The 17981-nt window shown below is 45.4% G+C and overlaps 1 protein-coding gene across 1 annotated transcript in view; it reads right to left on the bottom strand.

The window, feature by feature from the left end:
• Positions 1-17981, bottom strand: part of ank3b (ankyrin 3b) — a 439316-nt gene that overhangs the window by 17966 nt on the left and 403369 nt on the right. The window contains exons 41-43 of the mRNA XM_068052458.1: positions 14469-14600; positions 9861-10004; positions 4604-4697 (exon numbers count right to left, since the gene is read on the bottom strand). Coding sequence (XP_067908559.1) covers positions 4604-4697; positions 9861-10004; positions 14469-14600 — 370 coding nt within the window. The remainder of the gene's footprint in view (positions 1-4603; positions 4698-9860; positions 10005-14468; positions 14601-17981) is intronic.

The raw sequence follows: 17981 nt of genomic DNA, 5'->3' as shown, positions 1-17981 counted from the left end.
AAGATGTCCTCGGGGTAGTGTCCTAGGCCCAACCATCTTCAGCTGCTTCACCAGTGACCTTCCCTCCATCATAAGGTCAGAAGTGGTAATGCTCGCTGATGATTGCACATTGTTCAGTACTCCTCAGATACTGAAGCAGTCCGTGCCTGCATGCAGCAAGACCTGGACAACATTCAGGCATGGACTGAGAAGTGGCAAATAACATTTGCGCCACACAATTGCCGGGCAATGACCATCTCAAACAAGTGGGAATCTAACCATCTCCCTTGACATTCAACGGCATTACCATCGCTGAATCCCCCACCATCAGCATCCTGGGGGGTTACCATTGACCAGAAACCTAACTGGACCAACCTTATAAATATTGTGGCTACAAGAGCAGATCAGAGATTGGGAATTCTGAAGCGAGTAACTCACCTCCTGACTCCCCAAAGCCTGTCTACCATCTACGAGGCACAGGTCAGGAGTGTGATTGAATATTCTCCACTTGCCTGGATAAGTGCAGTTCCAACAACACTCAAGATGCTCAACACCATCCAAAACAACACAATCTGCTTGATTGGCACCACATCCATCACCTTAAACATTCACTCTCTCCACCACTGGTGCACAGTGGCAGTACTGTGTACCATCTAAAAGATGCATTGCAAAATTCGCCAAGGTTCGTTCAACAGCACCTTCCAAACCTGCAATCTCTACTGCCTAGAAGAACAAGGGTCGCCAGCACATGGGAATACCACCAGCTGCAAATTCCCTTCCAATCCACACACTATCCTGACTTGGAACTATATCACTCTTCCTTCACTGTTGCTGGGTCAAAATCCTGGAACTCCCTTCCTAACAGCACTGTGGGTGTACCTATACTACATGGACTTCAGTGGTTCAAGAAGGCAGCTCATCACCACATTCTCAAAGACAATTAGGGATGGGCAATAAATGCTGGCATTGCTAGCGACACTCACATCCCAAGGGCGAACAAAAAAACATCTTGTACCTACACTCTCATCAACCCTCCTTCTCTGCATCATGTTATGTTACATAAAAATAAGGCCAAGACTGAAGACGTTTTAAAAATGGGAGCTGAATTACTTCAATATGACCAGGTCTAATTCCTTGCCATTCCCCAAGCACCGCGTTACAAGACTACACTTGACTCCCAGCACGCAACACTAAACGCGCAGTATAATTGTGTGATGTACGTCAGTGCTGAAGAATGCAGAACTTTCCATTTTAGTCAATCCCAGTACCTGCACCAAACAGGCCCAAGATCAGGGATGGTGCAGTCAGACGCAGAAGACTCAACTCAGCACATTATCGTTGGGCAACTCGGACAGCAGAGGCTGAAGCACATTGGGGGTGGGGGAGGGGGGGGCGGTGGTAGGGTAGAGAGACTGGGCTAAAGAGCATCCCTCAACCATGCTGCAAGAATGGGCCAAAGCCCCAATCTGAGAAGAGAACCAGACTCCTCTTTTACTCCATTGTACCAATGTGACTTGCTTAATTAAAGGGGAGGAGTTGGTGTAGTGGTATTGACACCAGACTAATAAACCAGGGCGGCATAGTGGCGCAGTGGTTAGCACCACAGCCTCACAGCTCCAGCGAACTGGGTTCGATTCTGGGCACTGCCTGTGACCGCGTGGGTTTCCGCCGGGTGCTCCGGTTTCCTCCAACAGCCAAAGACTTGCAGGTGATAGGTAAATTGGCAGTTGTAAATTGCCCCTAGTGTAGGTAGGTGGTAGGGAATATGGGATTACTGTAGGGTTAGTACAAATGGGTGGTTGTTGGTCAGCACAGACTCAGTGTGCCGAAGGGCCTGTTTCAGTGCTGTATCTCTAAATAAATAAATAAATACACAGCTAGTTCACTAAAGTCCTTTCAAGAAGGAAATCTGCTGTCCTTACCTGGCCTGGCCTACATGTGACTCCAGATCCACAGCAATGTGGTTGACTCTTAAATGCCCTCTCAAATGGCCAGGCAAGCCACTCAATTATACCTAACCGCTAAAAAGTTGATAAGGAATGAAGCTGGACGGACCCAGCATCAACCTAGGCATTGGATACAACAACAAATCCAGCCCTGTTGACCCTGCAAAGTCCTTCTTAGTAACATCTGCAGGCTAGTGCCAAAATTGGGAGAGCTGTCCCACAGACTAGTCAAGCAACAGCCTGACATAGCCATACTCACCGAATCATACCTTACAGACAAGGTTCCAGACACCACCATCTCTGGGTCTGTCCTGTCCCACAGGACAGTTGTGCCTGGTGGTGGACAATTAAACAACTAACAGCAGGAGGTGGCTCCACAAATACCCCCATCCTCAATGAGGGGGGAGCCCAGCACATTAGTGCAAAAGATAAGGCTGAAGCATTTGCAACAAGCTTTCCGACAATAGTACTGAATACCCGTGCTCCAGAACTTGCCGCACACCTCGCCAAGCTGTTCCAGTACAGCTACAACACTGGCATCTACCCTGCAATGTGGAAAATTGCCCAGGTATGTCCTGTACACAAAAAGCAGGACAAGTCCAACCCGACCAATTACTGCCCCATCAGCCTACTCTCAATCATCAGTAAAGTGATGGAAGGCATCATTGACAATGCTATCAAGCGGCACTTGCTAAGCAATAACCTGCTCACTGACGCTCAGTTTGGGTTCCGCCAAAGCCACTCAGCTCCTGACCTCATTACAGCCTTGGTTCAAACATGGACAAAAGAGCTGAACTCAAGTGGTGAGGTGAGAGTGACTGCCCTGGACATCAAGGCAGCATTTGACCAAGTGCGGCATCGAGGAGCCCTGGCAAAATTGGAATCAATGGGAATCAGGGGGAAAACACTCCACTGGTTGGAGTCATACCTAGCGCAAAGGAAGATGGTTGTGGCTGTTGGAGGTCAATCATCTCGGTTCCAGGACATCACTGCAAGAGTTCTTCAGGGTAGTGTCCTAGGCCCAATCATCTTCAGCTGCGTCATCCATGACCTTCCTTCAACCATAAGGTCAGAAGTGGGGATGTTCACTGATGATTGCACAATGTTCAGCACCATTCGTGACTCCTCAGATACTGAAGCAGTCCATGTAGAAATGTAGCAAGATCTGGACAATATGCAGGCTTGGGCTGGTAAGTGGCAAGTAACATTTGCGCTACAAAAGTGCCAGGCAATGCCCATCTCCAACAAGAGAGAATCTAACCATCTTCCCTTGACAATCAACGGCATTACAATGGATGAATACCCCAATATCAACGTCCTCTGGGTTACCATTGACCAGAAACTGAACTGGAGTAGCCATATAAATACCGTGGCTACAAGAGCAGTGCAGAAGCTAGGAATCCTGCGACGGGTAACTCGCCTCCTGACTCCCCAAAGCCTGTCCGCCATCTACAAGGCACAAGTCAGGAGTGTGATGGACTACTCTCCACTTGCCTGGATGGGTGCAGCTCCAACAACACTCAAGAAGCTCAACACCATCCAGGACAAAGCAACCTGCTTGATTGGCACCCCATCCACAAACATTCATCCCCTCCATCACCGACGCAAAGTGGCAGCAGTGTGTATCATCTACAAGATGCACTGCAGCAACTCAGCAAGGCTCCTTAAACAGCACCTTCCAAACCCATGACCTCTACCAACTAGAAGGACAAGGGCAGAAAATGCATGGGAACACCACCACGAGCAAGTTTTACTCCAAGCCACGCACCATCCTAACTTGGAACTATATTGCCGTTCCTTCACTGTCATTGGGTCAAAATCCTGGAACTCCCTTCCTAATAGCACAGTGGGTGCACCTACCCCACATGGACTACAGCAGCTCAAGAAGGCAGCTCACCACCACCTTCTCAAGGGCAATTAGGGTGGGCAATAAATACTGGCCAGCGACGCCCACATCCCATGAAATGAATAAAAATAAAATTCTCACAACAGCCATCCTTTATGTGGCAAGACCTATCATTCATGTTCTGTTTTTGTGCCATGAACTCTCAGAGTGGGAACTGGATAAAGACTATTTCATTTTGTTTCACGGCATGTACAGAAAGGACGTAAATCCCATCAGTCAGAAGCACTCTTCCTTCTAAATCAGAGGGTTGAGGATTCAAGTCTCACTCCAGAGATTTGACCATAAAATCTAGGATGTGACACTCAATGTGGTACTGAGGGAGTGCTGCACTGTCAGAGGTGCCATCTTTCAAATGTGACTGAGGCCCAGTCTTCCCTGTCAAGTATGGCACAAAAGATCCCATGGTCCTATTTGAAAGAAGAGCAGGAAAGTTCTCTAGTCTTTGGCCAATATTTATCCCTCAGACAACATCACAAAACAGACTATCTGGTCATTGTCACCTTGCTGTTTGTAGAATCTTCCTTTTGCACAAATTGACTACCATGATTCCTACATTACACAGTGACTACATTTCAAAAGCACTTAATTGACTGTAAAGCACTTTGGGACGCCCTGAGGTCATGAAAATTGCGATATAAATGAAAGCTCTTTCTTCCTTTAGACTCAAACTCAGGTTTAAGAAATGCGAGTACAGTGTGCTCATACACTGCATCACTCAGTGCCCATCTCAATAAATCCTAGCATCTTTATGTACAGAAAATATCCCACTTACTTGGCTTTGTCTTCATCCAGATTATCAGTGCTCAAGTTGCAGCTTCTTGGGGTTGGTGGTTCCACATCAACACTGGATGCGTCACTATGCCAACCTGGAACTGTAAAAAATTCTTTCTGGGAATTCTGAGCATGGTGAAGGGTCTGGATTTCTTCCTTTGTCACCTCCTCATCATCTGAACCTTCGGACCCTCGCTCCGGCTGAACAAGCTCCGGGGCTTTTGGTTTGAACTGTGCAAGCTCCTCAGCATCTGGTGCTTCATCTCTTTCCTCTTGCTGAACCTTGTTGGAAGATACCTTTTGTCTGGTAGTGCTTTCATCCTCTCGTGACTGGATGTGCTCCTCCTGCTGTATTTTACTGGAAGGCCGATCAACACAATCGTTGCTGTTCTTTGTGACCTGAGGGCCGATCTCATACTTGACACCCATTGGCTCATTCACCTGCCTGTGCTGTGAGGCGGCACCTTCACCATTCACCCGACAGGACATAAAGCAATCAGCGCCAACGACGTCCAGTGACGTTTCCTCGGCAGTTACGAAAGGCGGAAGTGCTTTTGGAGCCAGGGTTAGTTGACAGGGAGTAGTGGGGGCTGATTCTACACTAGAAAAACGGCTAAAATAATCATCACTTCGGAGAGGGGTGGGTGGCAAATAGCGCAATCCAGCAGGCGTCAGCAGCTCCGTTTGGATGGACGGGTAACCTGAGTGGGTAAACACAATGGCACGAGCTGCAGACAACATGCAGTAACAGATGACAGGAACATGACAGGCAATGGAATCACAGCGTGAAAGTACTCAAAGTAGATGGTGAAATGTGACTGTGAGCTATGCATTGGATCGATGGAGGAAGGACTAATATAAAATATCTCTTGCACTGGCATCACACAGTTTCATTGCTATCAACTACCCTACTTTTTCAAATTGGTTTCCTTGTGAAAGATGAGAAGTTCCATTCTATGATAATTTTATAAAATAATTAATCCAAACTGGCAGAGTGATTACTTGAAATGAATACCCTGGCAGGCGTAATTAAAAAGGGTTCACAAATGATCAGACATTCTCCACTAGCCAATGATTGAGAAGCCATGTTAATTGTACTTTTCTTGACTCTCTGTGCTATGCAGTTAAAGGTGCAGTTGGACAGCCAATCTTATGTTAATGCGCAATTATTTTGGGTGTCTGTCAACGCAAAAGAGGTCACATAACTCAAATGGCCACCAAATGCACGATAGCTCCGAGGTGCGAGACCCTTCCTGCACGCTTTCTCATATTAGTTTGGCTTCCAAGAATATAGTATCAATCAATATGGAATTGTTGTTAGTGGTCTCTAAACTGAGTTTACAGTTTTTATTTCCCCAAAGCTGCACGACTTTTATAAATCAATCTGAATAACGAAGAAAAGACTGTCCCGTATTCTTCAGTGTTCAATGTCAGAAGCTTGTTCTGTTTTTGGATCGAGAATATTTTATTTACATTTTATGAGTTATTGGTACAGGATTGATCAGCAAGTAATGGTAGGCAAAGGATTAGTGGGCAGAGGAACAGTGGGAAGAGGAATAGTGGGCAAAGAAATGTTAAGCTTAATACAGGTTAGTTAACTTGGCAGCTCAGGTACTTAAGAATGAAGTGCTCCCTGACTGCATTATTAATGCATTCGTACATTCATTTTGCTTGAATTTTTTTAAATTCATTCGTGGGATGTGGGCATTGCTGGCTGGGCCAGCATTTATTGCCCATCCCTAATTTCCCTTGAGAAGGTGGTGGGAGCTGCCTTCTTGAACCACTGCAGTCCTTGGGGTGTAGGTACACCCACAGTGCTGTGAGGAAGGGAGTTCCAGGATTTTGACCCAGTGACAGTGAAGGAACGGTGATATAGTTCCAAGTCAGGGTGGTGTGTGGCTTGGAGGGTAACCTGCAGGGGGTGGTGTTCCCATGCAACTGCTGCCCTTGTCCTTCTAGGTGGTAGAGGTCGAGGGTTTGGAAGGTGCTGTCGAAGGAGCCTTGGTGAGTTGCTGCAGTGCATCTTGTAGACGATACACACTGCTGCCACTGTGCGTCGGTGGTGAAGGGAGTGAATGATTGTAGATGAGGTGACAATCAAGTGGGGTGCTTTGTCCTGGATGGTGTCGAGCTTCTTGAGTGTTGTTGGAGCTGCCCCATCCAGGCAAGTGGAGAGTATTCCATCACACTCCTGACTTGTGCCTTGTAGATGGTGGACAGGCTTTGGGGAGACAGGAGGTGAGTTACCTGCTGCAGAATGGATTGGGTATTCCTGGTTGGATTGACTATGAAAGGGGGAGTCTTCATTTAAAGGGCAGCCACCAGAAATTTTCTGCCCCTTAGCAATGGACTTGGTGCAAGAGGACCTGCAAGAGTCGGAAAGAGCTAGCTGTGACATGAGGCAAACCCTCAAGACCCACCACTCTGCTACATAGTAGGTCTCTTGAAATAGGCAAATCTACCCTAGTAGTGACAGTAGAGTTGCACCTGAGGGTGCTGAAATTTGGCTGTGATGTTGCAGAGCTGTCCTTTTCCTCAAGGCCTCTGGCCAACACCCCAACATACTGCCAATTACTGTCTAAGCCAATGGCCCTCAATGTTCAAGTGTCTGGCTTGTTCAGGCTGGCATTGGTGACAGTTGCAGAGGCATCAAGGGCCTTGCATGTGATCCAACCATGCCCATATTGCAATTGACTGATGTGAGATGCCTACCTTAGCCATCTCCTCCCATTCCTGGTGCCCCAGGTGTTTCTGGGAGCGGGTATGGCCATGAGCCACATTAAGTTGTGTGCTTCTCCTCCATGAATCTTTGCAGTAAAGTTTCCAGCACCTGAGCTGCAAAACAGTTGTCCCTGACTCTGCATTACCCAGTGGCCCATCAATTCTGCCCAGTTTAAACTGCCTTTCTCATGTTATTCCTAACTGCAGTTCACCAGCTGACCATGCCTGGTGCTTTTCCTCTTTTCATTTACTGGCCAAACATTTTGGGGAATAATAACCCTAATCTTGGGCCACATACTGAAAACTGCAAAATTACTGATTGGGGAGGGGGGGGGGAGAGAGGGGGCAGTGGTGGTGGAGGAAATTTTGACCTGACATGCCTGGCAGGAAACTGACAGGCTGTGAAGCATCTATCCATGGTTCCCTTTCCTTTTTCATCTTCACTGTTCCCTTTGGTGATATCATCTGAGGACATGGCATCAGGATTTGCTTGTGCACCGGCCTCAAGCATATCCCAACATTGGCGGCCATGCCTTCAGCCATCTAGGCCCTAAGCAATGGAATTCCTTCTCCAAACCTCTCCATCCCTCTCCCGTCTTTTAAGACTTCCTTAAAACTCACCTCTTTGGCCAGACTTTTAATCATCTATCCCGATATCATCTTCTTTGGCTCAGTGTCAATTTTTACCTGATTATGCTTCTATGTTCAAAGCATAATACTGTTTTTATTATTGTTGGCAAATTACTTCCACATTTTATTCAAACACTTCACTCAAAGCTTAAATGGAGGCAATTGGAGATTTTTTTCGATATAAAGGGTGAATGACTAGTTTCCAATGCTCATGCATTGTGCCCTGTATTATAATGCCCACTGTTTACAATGCCCCTAGATAACTGGGTACTAGTTAGAAAGACTATTAGTGAATTAACATGGCCCATCATTCATCTTAGCCTCGAAACTGACATTTTGGATAAGTCCTCAGATTTGCAAACCGTATACAGCACATAGGCCTATCTTTTTCTCAAATGATTGGAAACAATGAGGAGCTGATAGCAAGACGAGGAGGAAGATGAGGAGGAAGATGCAGAGGTAAGTTGCTATAAGATGATTTCAGATCCAGTGGATTTTGTTGACCATGATGACTGCAGTGAGAGGGGAGATTTTGGTGAAATTGAGATCAAGTGCATAGATAAGCACACTGATTAAAAGGAAAAGAGAGAGAAAATGGTTTGAAATGATCAACAACATTGTATTAGCTCAAAGACACAGAAATAATAATCATACAACTCAAACTGCTTTTTAACACATGAAGGGCGGCACAGTGGCGCAGTGGTTAGCACCGCAGCCTCACAGCTCCAGGGACCCGGGTTCGATTCCAGGTACTGCCTGTGTGGAGTTTGCAAGTTCTCCCTGTGTCTGCGTGGGTTTTCTCCGGGTGCTCCGGTTTCCTCCCACAAGCCAAAAGACTTGCAGGTTGATAGGTAAATTGGCCATTATAAATTGTCACTCGTGTAGGTAGGTGGTAGGGAAATATAGGGACAGGTGGGGATGTTTGGTAGGAATATGGGATTAGTGTAGGATTAGTATAAATGGGTGGTTGATGTTCGGCACAGACTCGGTGGGCCGAAGGGCCTGTTTCAGTGCTGTATCTCTAATCTAAAAAAAGGGGCCAATGTAAAGTTAGGGAATAGGAAGGACTGGAATGGGATTAGGAGTGGCACAATAAATGAAATCCAATTTACTCATTAGCAGGAGGAGCACAATCAGCAGAGCTTCCCAAAGTCAGCAGAGAGAATAGCAGAGATGGTCAGATCTTGATACAGGAGAGGGGTGCCGGGCAGGTTCAGAGAGGACGCGTGACAAAGTGCAGAAGAAGAAGCTACAATGGAGAAGCTGAATCTGTGCAAAACAATCGTAAGAATACTGAAAGAGCAGAAATAAAAACCTAAAGAATAAGGACACTTGCATTTTACACTAACTAACTTATTGACCACTAGATCATAATGCAATCAAGATTAAATGTGGTACCTTTGCCTTCTGGCCAGAGCTCTACTACACGCTGGGAGTGTGTACAAGGAGCATAGGCGGAGAGGTTGGTGTGCCCATGGTATTTGCTAATCTGTTAATTGAACAGATGGAAGCTTCTGCCGGGCCCACTGTCCTCCGGATCAAGACTCCTGATACACGCTCCCAGCAGGAAGCTCTGCGCAAGTAGCTTGATGTTGTAAGATCTGCCCTACGGAACAGAAAGTTCTGCAATGCACATGCTGCAGAATAATTTCCCCGCAAGAGTAATCTTCTGAGCTCCAATATCAACAATGCATTTTCAAAGCAGTCCTGAAGCTTTAATACTATCTTTACCTTGCATCTTATTTTGCAGTTGGGAAAAATTGAACTTGCAGCATCATACTGCCTAGTTATTGCCAAAGATGAAAATGCTAATTTAAAGGATACAAAATAAATTATCGACCAGTTCTTTGCATTAACTCAGTGAACTAATCGCCCTCAATTCAGAAGAGAAAAGAAAGTGAAGTTACCATCCGATTGATCCATGAATACACAGCTATCGTCAGCAAAACTTCTCGTGCCAGAAACATTGCCATAGTCAAATATCGGGCCTTCGAGTAAGGTCACAATGTCTATCCGGTTAATCTTTTTGAGGACTCTGCTTAAGGCATCAGCTGCAGGAAGAAGAAAGATATGTTGAACATGTATCATGATCTAAAACACTCCAACCAGCACTACATTTTTAATGGTTAATAGGACTAATTTCATTCTTGAAGGCGGGATAACCTTGTGGGGAAGTGCCCGTCGATATATTCACTTCTACACTGGGGCCAAACTGCGAGTGTTCTCTTTAAATAAATTCGGCTTTCATTTCAGCAGGATAATCTTCTAAAAGGCCCCTACTGACCACCTTTTAAAATGAAGCAGGCTTGTGTTCTAATAAAGGTCAATACTGTCCGCAAAACCAGTTTTATGCCCGAGAAGTTAGTTCCAGAACAAAGGGGCGCAATCTAAAAATATTTAGGGTGAAGCCATTTAGGAATGTAATCAGAAAGCATTTTTCTGGAACCTGCCCTAAAAAAGCTGTGGAGGTTGGGTCAATGCTGAGATCGATAGATTTTTGTTCAGTCAAGGGACATGGAGATAAGGAGGGCAAATGGAGTTATGATACAGGTCAGCCGTGATCCAACAAGCTCAAGGTACTGAATGGCCTCCTCTTGTTCCTATTTCTCACAATAGCTACTGTTTTATAGCCAGCGCATATCACCCTCTATGTGTTGAAAGTGTCCACTGGGGTCCCAAATGATGCACACAATGCTGTCTGATTCTTTTTCATCCACCATTTCCTGAAATTTCTGTTGTCCAAAATAAGGCTTTAAACAAAATTTCTGACGTGCATATTTCACAAGAACATGAATACATTGATCCTTTGAACTGCATTCTTTAACCCCTTCATTAATGTTTTTACATCAAGGCCAGGGCCTGGACTTGATATTTTTGCCCAGAGCTCTAACTCTATGATATTCAGTCAGCAATACTGATCGAGGTAATGTGCTTTCTTTTAGAGCTGTATGTGAGAGTAGAGCATGGCCTGCATGTGTGATAGCACTGGGGGTGCTTGTGAGAAACATAGAAAATAGGAGCAGGAGTAGGCCATTTGGCCCTTCGAGCCTGCTCCACCATTCATTATGATCATGGCTGATCATCCAACTTAGTAGCCTGTTCCCGCTTTCGCCCCATACCCTTTGATTCCTTTAGACCCAAGAGCTATATCTAACTCTTTCTTGAAAACATACAATGTTTGGCCTCAACTGCGAATTCCACAGGCTCACCACTCTCTGGGTGAAGAAATTTCTCCTCATCTCAGTCCTGAAAGGTTTACCCCGTATCCTTAGACTATGACCCCTGGTTCTGGACTCCCCCACCATCGAGAACATCCTTCCTGCATCTACCCTGTCAAGTCCTGTTCGAATTTTATAGGTTTCAATGAGATCCCCCCTCACTCATCTGAACTCCAGCAAATATAATCCTAACCGACTCAATCTCTCCTCATACATCAGTTCTTCCATCCCAGGAATCAGTCTGGTAAACCTTTGCTGCACTCCCTCTATAGCAACAACATCCTTCCTCAGATAAGGAGACCAAAACTGTACACAATATTCCAGGTGTGGCCTCACCAAGGCCCTGTATAATTGCAGCAAGACATCCCTGCTCCTGTACTCGAATCCTCTCGCTATGAAGGCCAACATATCATTTGCCTTTTTTACCGCCTGTTGCACCTGCATGCTTACCTTCAGCGACTGGTGTATGAGAACACCCAGGTCTCGCTGTATATTCCCCTCTCTCAGTTTATAGCCGTTCAGATAATAATCTGCCTTCCTGTTTTTGCCACCGAAGTGGATAACCTCACGTTTATCCACATTATACTGCATCTGCCATGCATTAGCCCACTCACTCAACTTGTCCAAATCACCTTGAAGCCTCTCTGCATCTTCCTCACAACTCACCCTCCCATCCAGATTTATGTCATCTGCAAATTTGGAGATATTACATTTAGTTCCCTCATCTAAATCATTAATGTATATTGTGAATAGCTGGGGTCCTAGCACCAATCTCTGCGGTACCCCACTAGTCACTGCCTGCCGTTCAGAAAAAGACCCATTTATCCCTACTCTTTGTTTCCTGTCTGCCAACCAAGTTTCTATCCATCGCAATACACTGCCCCCAATCCCATGTGCTTTAATTTTACATGCTAATCTCTTATGTGGGACTTTGTCGAAAGCCTTCTGAAAGTCCAAATAAACCACATCCACTGGCTCCCCCTCATCAACTCTACTCGTTACATCCTCGAAGAATTCTGGTAGATTTGTCAAGCATGATTTCCCTTTCATAAATCCATGCTGACTCTGTCCAATTCTACCACTGTTCTCTAAGTGCTCTGCTATAAAATCTTTGATAATGGACTCTAGAATTTGCCCCACTACCGACATCAGGCTGACTGGTCTATAATTCCCTGCTTGCTCTCTACCTCCCTTTTTAAATAGTGGGGTTACATTAGCTACCCTCCAATCTGTAGGAACTGTTCCAGAGTCTATAGAATCTTGGAAGATGACCATCAATGCATCCACTATTTCTAGGGCCACTTCCTTAAGTACTCTGGGATGCATACCATCAGGCCCTGGGGATTTATCAGCCTTCAATCCCATCAATTTCCCCAACACCATTTCTCTACTCATACTGATTTCTTTCAGTTCCTCTCTCTCACTGAGCCCTAAGTGATGGCACTGGGGTGGGTGCGTGCGTGTGTGTGTCAGCACGGGGGTGCATGCGAGACAGCGACACAGACTATTGATGACAAACCTGTTGCAGCTTTTGTTGTGTTCTACAAATTTCAGAAAGTGTATTAAGCTGAGAGTGAGACACACTGTCTTTCCTCATTATAATGGAGTTCATTTTTTATAACAATTGTTTACAATTTGTGGTACACAGCTTCTACTTATATTAACAGATCATCAAGTGCGCTATTTTGACAGAAACAGTAAATATTCTTATTGCAGTATCAATCCTCATTTAATGGTTTCTTTCAAAGATTAAAACAAATGAGCTGAATTTTGAAAGTTCTAATTACAGTGCTGATGATAGTAATTAAAATGTTCACATTTGGAGGGAGCCCCTCTAAATCCATTGCCGTCGGACTCATTCCTCGCCCGCCCCTACACATCTGACAAACAAGAATCCATCAGTGAGACAACTCAGATTCAACCACCAGTTCGGCAAATCTCAGCTCTGCCTTCCACAGTTTTGCCAACCAAAATTTCTTCCTTCATTGTGACACCAGATCAAAGGCTCCCTCGTCCCTCCCTACATCACCACATACCAGGATCTTTTCTTATAGCTATCAAATCCGAGGACTATCCCCCAATGCAACTAAACACCAATCCTCTGCCCAAATCCTGCTGCATATCAGATATTTACCACCAGGTGGTGCATTTTGCATACCATCTTACATATATAAAGGCCACTTAAAGCTTTCACAGAATAATGAACAGTTACAAAATTCAACTTCCAGACCATCAGTAAAAAGTTCAGAATACAAACTAAGAAAAATATAAAAACAAAAGAGATTTTTGAAGCAGCAAGTTGTTAAGATCTGGAATGCATTGCCTGAGGGGATGGTGGAAGCAGATTTAATAGTAACTTCTGAAGGGGGAATTAGATGTGTATTTAAAAATGAAAAATTTACAGGGCTATTGGGAAAGAACAGGGGGAGCAGGTTTAACTTGTAGCTCTTTCAGACAGCTGGACAGGCAGGGAGGTTTTACTGCAGCTGTACAGGACCTTGGTGAGACCACAATATACAATACAATACCCAGTTTTTGTCTCCTTATTTGAAGGAGGATATAATTGCTTTAGAATCTGGGGATGAAGGGCTTATCTTATGAGGAACGGTTATACCCATTGGCGTTTGCAAGAATGAGAGGTGATCTTATTGAAACACATACGATCCTGAGGGGACTTGATAGACCAGATACTGGGAGGATGTTTCCTCTTGTGGGGGAGACTAGAACTAGGGGACACAGTTTAAGAATAAGAGGTCTCCCTTTTAAGACGGAGATGAGAATTTTTTTCTTTCAGAGGGTTGCTAGTCTGTGGAATTCTCTTTCCCAGAAAGCAGTGTAGGCTGGGTCATTGAATTTATTCAAGGCTGAGTTAGATAGATTTTTGATAGACAAGGGAGTCAAGGGTTATGGAGGGCAGACAGGAAAGTGGAGTTGAGACCACAACCAGATTAGCCATCATCTTATTGAATGGCGGGCCAGGCTCGCAGGGCCGAATGGCCTACTCCTGCTTCTAAGTCCTATGATGGGTTGAATGGCCTCCTTCTGTGCAGTATGATATACAGTCCTTGTAAATCAGTGGCCCTGTTGTTAACTCCTGCAGAGCATCAACACTCCTATTGTTATAAAACATTATAACATCTGTGGCCAATGCCACATGAGATCTACTAGTAATATATTAAAAATCTAATTGGCTGAAGGGTTTAATTAGAGTGTGACAAGGTTACACAGGCTGCTTCATGTGAACAGGAATTTATAATTGTGTGTAAAATTTTTATATCACGCACACATATATCTTACTTGTAGCATCTTTTCCATCTCGAAGGACCCATTTCTTTAACAATATAAAGCTCTGAGTAATCAGAGAGTTTGGATTTTCAACCCGAATCTGATTTATATCATCAACGGAGAAGTTCAGTTCTCTCGCCAGCTCTGGAAGAACAATAAATGCAAAAAAAAGTTACTTTCTCGTTTCCCTTGTTGCAACACAGCAATTGTCTGCAAGCCAAACATCGGGTTACAGCAAGGAAGGAATGTAAGTCCTGTTTATATTAAAGGCAGACACACAGGAAAGAAAAACTCTCCCAGCCCAAGTCCTCTGTTCCTCTCACTACAGATTTCTGCTTATCCCTGGCCTCTCTGTTCCACCACTGGAAGTCAACCCTCCATCCAGTACTCCCCTGCCACATGGAACTCACTTCCAATGCCACTTATGCCTTGCCTCCTCTCTCCTTAGTCTTCAAAACGCCAAGAAGCCATCTATCAAAACGCTTCCTTTGGTCTCTCTTCCCCAACAGGTTTCTGTTCGGTGCACACCTGCCCCATCCACCCACCGCCTGCCACTTCCCCCAACCTCCACAATGCCAACACAGTAATGCATTGGAGACTTCCAGCTTTTGTTCATTTTTGTCAGACTAGGCAAGTTACTCAGAACCTGAAACAGGCCTAACATTCAATGTCAAAAGCTAAAGGTGTGGATTTGAACTAGGAAGGCATGAAAACAGAAAAGCTGGAGTCCTAAGAAGCATCGCGGAGGGAATGGTAAGAGTCACCACTTATTACAGGATCAGCCATTCCTGGGCCAAATCCACCCTCAGGAAAATATCTGTGGAACATCTTTTTTTGTAACACCGATTCTCCACATCCTCACTCGGAGCGTGAGATTTCCCATTTAGTTTTGTAACCACAGTCAGACTATCCAAAATAGTTTCAAACAAAGCTCCTGCAGTCAGGAAAGAGGCAGCAACATATTAAATTGCCAAGGTTTTGCCAAAGTTCATTTACTCTTATTGTTTATAACAATGAAGAGTCTCAATCTGTTCTTTGTTACAGCTAGCACATGTGCTAATATTGCACTCTGGAACTCTGTTAACGGAGCAGGTTTTCATTTCTGCCTATTCTGATTCTATTTAGTAGGCAGTTCACTAACATCCCCCGTCATGCACCACCAATACAGACCAAATTCAGCAACAGCATATTGCACCAGCAGGCCACCACTTGACTATTCATGCGGCATTCTCCGAATACATGGCACTCATTACCATTACGGTGCAAACGGACAATGACTGCTTCTCCCCCTTTTATCAACAGTGAAAATTTCTGCCCCTTCAACATTCAGATGGTACAAGGTCACTGGCAAGTTAATGCTAATTTTGGAGACTTCCTGATGTACACATCTCGAGGGAGGCCAGGGCTGTGTGACTGTTTCATGGTGGAAGGTTGTTGGGGGAAGGGAGGAGCGGGGGAAGGTGAAACACGAGCCAGGATTTTGTGAAGCTCCCTGAGGCAGGGTCAGAGGTGGTTGGGGGCGGGGGGGGGGGGGGGAGGGGGGGGGGGGGGGAAGGGGGAAGAGTTGGAACGAAGTACTGCTTCAGGTGGTGGGGATGAGGCGGCAGGGCAGTGAGTTCTCGCCTCCCCGTCACCCAGCGATTGTCCTGGAGGCAGGATAGGCCAACGACGGCCTTCCTGCTCAGAGGCCAATTGAGGCCCTTAAGTGGCCTATTAATGGCCAATTAAGAGTCTCTTCCCACCACTGCTGGGATCTTACTAATGGTGGGGTGGGGGGTGGGAGGAGGGGGTAAGCACTTTGTAAAACAAGGCACTCTCCCTGCGGGTTTGGGGGTGGGGGTTCCCTCCTTCATGGGCAATGTGTGGCGCACAGAGGACACCCAACTTTACCCCCAAGGAAACCCCCTCCCCCTGGACTGCACGACCAACCCCACCACCCCCCCCAATCCACCTTGCCAGGGCCTTCTGGGCTAGCCCCAGCGGCCCTGCCTCACCTACCTCTGTTCCGGGGTTCCACCGCTGGGCCTGGGTCCAAGGCTTCTGCAGTATGGGCAGTGGCCTCCGCTCCCAGTGGCACCGCCAATACTGCTGAGCTGCCGGCCTTCTGATTGGCTGGCAGATCTTGGAGGTAGAACCCCGGTCCCTTTAAAGACTTTAAGAACGAAGGAATCCTGCCTTTTTGGCCGGGTGCCAGGAGCCCTGCCTTCAACACAAAATCCAACCCACAGAGTGTAAGGAAGGCTGCATGAGATCTCCGAGGATTCTAGAGGAATGGGTCTAATACTGGCAAGTTGGATAAAACACAACAGAGCATTGTGCTTCTGCATATACATGAGCGAAACTACATATTACATAGAATTTAAAGTGCAGGAACAGGTAATTCAGCCCAACTGGTCTATGGTGGTGTTTATGTTCCACACAAGCTTCCTCCCGCTCTGTTCAACATCCCACCCTATCGACAAATCATCCTTTTCCTTTCTCCCTCATGTACTTCTCCAGCTTTCCCTTAAATGCATCAATGTTATTCACCTCAACCACTCCACGTGGTAGTGAGTTCCACATTCTCACCACTCTGAGTATAGAAGTTTCCCCTCAATTCCTTATTGGATTTATTAGTGACTATCTTACATTTGTGACCCCTATTATTGGTCTCCTCCACAAATGGAAACATCTTCTCTACGTCTACCCTATCAAACCTGTTCATAGTTTTAAAGACCTCGATCAGGTCCTCCCTCAATCTTCTCTTCCGAGAGCTGGGAGAGAAAAGGTGAATTTTCATTTAACACACAATCAGTTGAACAAATTAAACTCCCACGTTACTTTGTCATCTGCACTGCATTACACCAGTGCCAACTATATTAGCCGAAATTTACAAATACCTCTGAAAATACATAATGCATTCTTTTCTCGACTCAGCAATCACCAGTTGCTAACGGGTCTGCCCATATCAACACAACACAACCTAACACTGGAATCTGCTTCTCCAACTACACTGGAAAACACAATGACTTCAATTCAAAGAAACACCTGCTGAGACCTTGTTCAAAAAAAATAATTATGTACAAAGGCGTGACTGACTGAAGGAGACATTGGAGAACAGATCGACAGTCTGGGGAACCAGCTTTGAATCAGCAGCTGTGTATTTAAAGTATAGGGGATGTTATTTGAATCCTTTTGGCAGAAGAAACTTCAAGAAGCCTGCTTGTTTCTGAGTCAGAGGATCATGGGTTCTAGCCTGGACTCCAGAGACTTGAGCACATAATCCAGGCAGACATTCCAGTGCAGTACTAAAATCTATGATTAGGGACAGAGTGACTAAGCATTTGGACAATATGAACTGATCAGAGAGAACCAGCATGGATCTATCTGTAATGGGTAAGTCAGGTCTAATGAAACTAGTTGAATTTTTCGAGGAGGTAACTAATGTGGCAGGTAAGAGAGTGCCTGTGGACGTTTGCCATATGGATTTTCAGAAGGCATTCAACAAGGTTTCATGTAAGAGACTGTTAACAAAAATCTGAACAC

The sequence above is a fragment of the Heterodontus francisci genome, chromosome 20 (assembly GCF_036365525.1).
Source record: "Heterodontus francisci isolate sHetFra1 chromosome 20, sHetFra1.hap1, whole genome shotgun sequence".
Lineage (NCBI taxonomy): Eukaryota > Metazoa > Chordata > Chondrichthyes > Heterodontiformes > Heterodontidae > Heterodontus > Heterodontus francisci.
This window is presented reverse-complemented; position numbering and strand designations above follow the sequence as displayed.